Source organism: Rhinolophus ferrumequinum, chromosome 13, assembly GCF_004115265.2.
Source record: "Rhinolophus ferrumequinum isolate MPI-CBG mRhiFer1 chromosome 13, mRhiFer1_v1.p, whole genome shotgun sequence".
Classification (NCBI taxonomy): Eukaryota; Metazoa; Chordata; class Mammalia; order Chiroptera; family Rhinolophidae; genus Rhinolophus; species Rhinolophus ferrumequinum.
This window is the reverse complement of record NC_046296.1, coordinates 8,521,625-8,527,624: the sequence shown is the minus strand read 5'-3', so window position 1 is coordinate 8,527,624 and position 6,000 is coordinate 8,521,625. Positions and strand designations below refer to the sequence as shown.

General features: G+C 42.5%; 1 protein-coding gene across 7 annotated transcripts in view; it reads right to left on the bottom strand.

Annotated features, from left to right (window-relative positions):
* Positions 1-814: 814 nt before the first annotated feature.
* The window catches only part of ST3GAL5 (ST3 beta-galactoside alpha-2,3-sialyltransferase 5), a 43,426-nt gene continuing 38,240 nt past the window's right edge, over positions 815-6,000 (bottom strand). For 6 of the 7 annotated variants that reach the window (XM_033124571.1, XM_033124572.1, XM_033124577.1 and 3 more), the window contains 3 exons: positions 5,774-5,960; positions 4,365-4,523; positions 815-2,046 (listed from right to left, as the gene is read on the bottom strand). In XM_033124571.1, coding sequence (XP_032980462.1) covers positions 1,798-2,046; positions 4,365-4,523; positions 5,774-5,960 — 595 coding nt within the window. In that variant the 3' untranslated portion in view covers positions 815-1,797. The remainder of the gene's footprint in view (positions 2,047-4,364; positions 4,524-5,773; positions 5,961-6,000) is intronic. The other variant, XM_033124578.1, reaches the window with a different exon arrangement.

The following is a 6,000-nucleotide window of genomic DNA, read 5'->3' as shown; positions in this document are numbered from 1 at the left end:
GGGGGTGCTCACAACGCTGGGAAAGTGGTCTGAGGAAGTTACAAACCCTGGCTTTAAAAAAGAAAAAAAAAGTCAGGCTTCCAGTAGCCCCTGAAGGATGAGCGACCAGAGATGTGTGGTGTGGGCCTGGCCCTACCTCAGTCACAGGACAGCTGTGGAACATCTTCCCAAGTCTCAATCTTTAACACTAAGTCATTGAACTGGGGAGAATTTTTAAAGCATTTTCTCTTAAACAGTAGCTTATAAAGCAGAAAGCAAAATCCATAGAAAATTTGAAGACACAAAACCAGAAAAATACTATTTTGTTACGTTGGCCACTCTGAGCTTGACCCCAGAGCCCTGGAGATCCAAGGGACTCTGGTTGAAATGCTATGACCTGGCTCCCTGACCTGCAACATATGCAGAGGAGACGGCGGCAAGGAAGACAGAATGGGCTGGGTGTCAGAGCTGCACTGGGGCTGCAGAAGCAGTTAAGAGCAATGAGGATTGAGGGAGGGGCAGCAGCAGGAGCAACGGAGAGACAGACACGCAGCTGCCGGCAAAGTCGAGAGCAATTAAGAGACAGAAGCTAGAACAAGCCTGTTCGCAGGGAAGAAGCCAGCAACACCCAACATGTCTCCAGAGGAGCTCACACAAGACAGGAGCTCACACAAGTCTGGGAAGAAGCCCTTCACAAGACAAGGCAGCTTTCATTCTCAGTCCCTCACTCTGGAACCCACAGTGAGGTCTCCATCTAGCAGCGTCCACGGACATTTCAGGTAGACTCACAAACTTATTTTCTTAAGAACAAAAAACACTCAAATTAACTATACTGTGAGAGCTCCTCAAAAAACTTTTATTCTGTTGATTTTTTTTTTCTTGGACCAGCACACTGCCTGGGACACACTGCCAGGCAGCAATTCAAAAAACAATTTTTTTTAAATACGTAATTTATAACGCTGGGAAGATTTCATTTCAGTGTTTGAAAAAATGTGGTGATTCCTGGAAAGAGTTTATACTTTCACAACTCTGCATAACAGAGGCTTTGTCCTAATTTTTATAAGTCACTTCAGACAGACAGTAGAACACCTTAGATTAACATTTAAGTGCTTTGGAAGGGTAGTAAAAAACTGTCAAGAAATTCAAGAGTTGTAACTGCAGGGAAGACGGTGGCTTCTGCAGCCCAGGGCAAATTCGCAGTACTGACAGGGCAGGGGAAATGTCTTCGGTGTCTCACCCAGACCGGGTACCTCCAGGACAGTTCCCCTGCTTGATTCCTGCAAGAATTCGGGCAGCAGGCAGACCAACAGAGAGAGACCGTGAACTTCTCCAACCGGCTCAGGCCTCACACTGCAGCTTGGCTGAACCAGTACCCGCTGTTTAGCTGCTGTGCACGTCATCCTGGAAGTGCCTCCAACATCTGTCCCACCACAGAGAGGACCAGAACCAAGATCGAGCATTCTGACCTCCTTTCTCCTTCCACGTAATTACCTGAAGTTCTATGTGTACTAGACATGGGCAGAGTTTTTACAAATTAAATAACTTTCTTAAAATACAATAAAACATCATGACATACAATTCTCTTTGAAAAGTCTTTCCAATTAATTTACAAAATTTTGTGCAAAAACACAGACCTCAAATAAATAGGGAGAAAAAAGTGGGAAGAACTAAACTATTATTTTTGTTGTTGTTGTTTTAAATTAAAACTTAAAAACACTAGCTGCACTTCAAAGTATTTGAAGGATGAAATGCATCAAGAAGGCCATGAAAAACAGCCCTCAGAGTCAGAGTTGCATTTTCAAGTGAGGTGTTCTGTGTTCAAAACTCACAATGGATGCCTCCGCTGAGGTCCTTCACCACGCCCTCTTTGACCAGCTTTAGGAGCAACCTGGTCTCGGTCGTCACATTATGCATGGTCTGAAAGTTCATGGCAGCCATGCAGAGATTGTCAAAGTAATGCAAAGGGGTTTTGGGTTGATTGAGGTCATATCCAAAGCCTGCCAAACTGACTTCATCACATAGATGTGTGGCTAAGACAACCGCAATGACACCAATTGTGGGGATGTTCTGAAAAAGAGAAAAGACAAAAGAGCCTAAGCACAAGTCATTGTTCCCCACGCAGCAAGCATGCCATGCCACATGATAAAGGTTGCACTGGGGGCTGCAATTTTAAACATCAGACCATTTTATATATCACCGAATTCTAAAGTTTGACTTCCCATCCATTTCAGGATTCTGGGCTCCAAAACATGGTCTGTGATGTGAATATTTTTAACACACCACCAAGAGGCAGCCGGGCAGTTCTTGCACCAAGCTAAAAGGTGTTTGTCTTTATACTTTGAGAGTATTTACTGCCATATATATGCTATATTTCCTCCCATTTATTTTGTGTTCTAACTTTTGTTTCTGATACCTTTTGCCATTCAGCAATTTCATATTTTATATAATCAAGTTTGTCCAGTTTTTATTTTATTTGTGAAAAAATAATTTTTTTATTAGGAAACAGTGTGTTTTTCTAGGACTCATCAGTTCCAAGTCAAGTCGTTGTCTTCAATCTAGTTGTGGAGGGCGCAGCTCACTTGCCTACGTGGGAATTGAACCAGCGACCTGGGTGTTATGAGCACTGCGCTCTAACCAACTGAGGCAAGTGGCCGCCCACCAGCGGCTTAGCTCCAAGTCAAGCCATTGTTTTCACTCTAGTTGTGGAGGGCACAGCTCACTGGCCTATGTGGGAATCGAACCAGTGACCTTGGTGTTATGAGCATTGCGCTCTAACCAACTAAGCCAACCAGCAGCCCCAAGTTAGTTCATTTTTTAAAGATTACTCTTTAAATACAATCTACAGCTAAACAAATGAGCATTTGCCTATGCTTAAAAAAAAAAACTATGAAATTTAATAAAGAAACAGTTTAAAAGATACAGAAATCTAAAAATATTGAACAATACCTAACTATTAGGTTGGTGCAAAAGTAATTGTGGTTTAAAAGGTTAAATATTGCAAAAACTGCAATTAATTTGCACCAACCTAATATATTTACAGCAAAACATCTTTATAACTTAGTTTAAGAATCTTGCTCAAGTCTGTTTAAGTCTTCTTTTTTTAAACTATTTTGTTAAAAGTGATGCTAACTGTTAGATTAAAAGTTGTTAAGCCTGTGTTCAATGGGCAGGAACTACATGGCTTGTGGGCTTGCCATGGATGGAGAGGCAGGAAAGGACCAGAGGGGGCAGAGCACCTGAGGAAAAGGGCGGCCTGCTAGGACCCCCTAGCAGGGGTCCTAGTGAAACATCTCAGGTAAGTTGGGTCGTCAAGCGTGAGGCTGGAGCCAGAGCTCAATTTAGCTATCACTGATCACAGTAAAGAACTAGGTTTTGTTTTCAAGAAGCCTATAAGGTGTTTGTTTCCCTCAATAACCACAGAATTCTTCCTTTAAAATTTACAGAGTTGTTTGCAAGAATCTTTATACTTAGACTTTGATTCATAGGGCAAATAGAAGAACCTGCTAATCTGCCTATCGGTGGACTACACCTAAGAGTCTAGCTCAGTGTTTGCAAACTGTGACCCTGACCAGCATCACCTCCTGCGAAATATCTCAGGCCCTCAGTGTGAGCTGCAGCCCCCACATTTCAAAATTACTCACTTTCCTTTACATGTAGAGGTTTCGCTCGAAGTTTTGTTTAAGAGTGAGTTCCTCCTTTAAAACAAAGCTTAAAGACACAGGTCTAGTTATTCAGATGAAGAAATAGGAACTAAAGGACTCTCCACCCCCTGGTGGCCGCACAGGCTAATTGCAGGTAAAGAATCAACTGCAGTGAACACCATGGAGCTGAGATTCTCACATCAGGCTACAAAATGAAATCACCCCAGGAACTCTGAAAATCTCAACGTATAGGACCACAGCACAGAGCAGTTAAATCAGAATGTCTGGGTGGGACCCAGGCATCAACAGAAAAGCACTGCTCTGGGGGCTGATTTTATTGACCACTACCTATAAAGTGATGATAAATGTCAATTCTCACCTGATTGGCCCACAGAGTTAAAATGTAAAGAACTTTCCAGACCACTACAGTGCCTTTCAGGATCCTGCAATTAGTTGCGTGGAGTCCCGGAGTAAGCATACTTTAAATAATATCTCAGTGACCTAAGTGTTAATATGCTGACTACTCTAAAGAGATGAGTCACCGGGGGAGGGCCAACTAAACAGTGAGGCCCTGAGGTGAAGGTGCAGAGCGGTGAACACACATGGAGCATCCATCCGATCACAGTGCAGGTTTCCCCACTGGAAGGTGCTTCTGCGTATACACTGAGCCTAACTGAGATCTGTACGGATGTCACCCCTCCAACACAGAGAAGAATAGTTAACTTTCAGTAGCAACAAAAATACCTTATCTCGGCCCCAGAACCTTGACTGAGGCTCTGAATATTGCAGGATGTCAAAGGCAGTCTCTTTGATAATGACTGGATTCAAAATCCTGAAATGTTTTGGCTGTAATGGGATTTTCTCTGCCACCTGCTTCCAAAAGAAGAGTCGCACCCAAAATGGCTAAGGAAAGAAAGCAAACAGTCATGAGGGGTATTGAATAAAGTCATCCAATCAGTAGAGGGTGAGACTGCAACCCCTCATAATCAGGCCACGCGGTGGCTGTCACCCCGTGCTGTCATCCCGTGTGAGCATGCATTCTGCGGCAAAGTCACAGATCTTTGCAAATTCAGTACCTCAACTCAAAAGAGCAACTCTAAAGCATCTATTTATGAAGGTGGCATTGGACAAGAGGAAGAACTGCAGAAGCCACTTTTGTTTGTTTGGGGAAGAAATTCCTTAGAGAACTACCTGAGGTGGTAGCCTTTTTAGGGCGGAAAGCCACCATTGTGCCCAGGGAAGACTAAGCAAACAGAGCCAATTCAAAGGTATTCAGCGCTGTGAGTCCCCTGGTCTAATCAGGCCCTCACCCAGTGTCCTCTCTCTCCGCTCACTGTTTCCCAGTCCTGTGAAGTCTCTTGGTAACTGACTGTGAATTACTTCTTATGTGCTTCATCTTCCAAGTAGAACAACTTCCACCCAACAGAAAGTCCAGAAGACCATGACAACCTGTATAGAATCAAGCTCTGGAGATACAAAGTCTCCATCTTACAAAGCTTATGTGAAAAGTCTAATATGGCCTATCAATGTTGTAGACAGCCAGTTTGTGCAAGTGCATGTAAGTGCACACACACTCATGACAGCTGTCCTCTAAAACATAATGCGTGAGACTATATAGTAATGTGATCATAATTGTAAAATAAAAGGAATATGACCACGTGGGGGCCATCCGCTCCACATCTGTCCCTCTGGAGGGCTGTGAATTTACTCCTACAAGAACACCACCAATTGAAGCATTTTTGGAGAATCTCTGAGAGTATTCCTTAGAGATTTTATGTATATTCTTTTGAATATCCTCAATAATGGTTTATATTAATCCATGTAAATCTAAATTCTGGAACGAGCCAAAAGCCATGTAAGTTCAAGTCTGGTGAATAAGTTGAGTCATCAACCTTAGTAATAGTGACTCTAGGCCAGAACTTGATATTCCCATTAAGTCACGATCACGATTTCTACATGTGACTCGATCAAGTTTTGAAAGCAATTTCCAGCAAGGAGTTCTAAAGGGTTTCTACAAAGGGAGTGGTTATTTGACAGACAACACAAAAGTATGCATTCCATTGTTTGTTTAAAAGTAAAAGCCTGTAATTACAACTAGACACCCCTTCACTTTTCACAAAGAGACATTTGATAGCTGAATTTCTAGTGCTTACCAGGGTTTCGTTTTTAACCATTGCTTGAAGCCAGTTGAAGTCGACACTCTTAAATAACACAGCAACAAACAAGTCATTAGAATAATATTCGAGGTCAGACAGTGGGGCACCCTCTGGATAAGTCATCCTTATAGTAGTTTTATTTCCAACATGCTCTGAATATCCCTCAACTGGTGCACTGTTTAATCTATTTAAATAAAAAGGACAAAATAAATTGACAAAGCAAG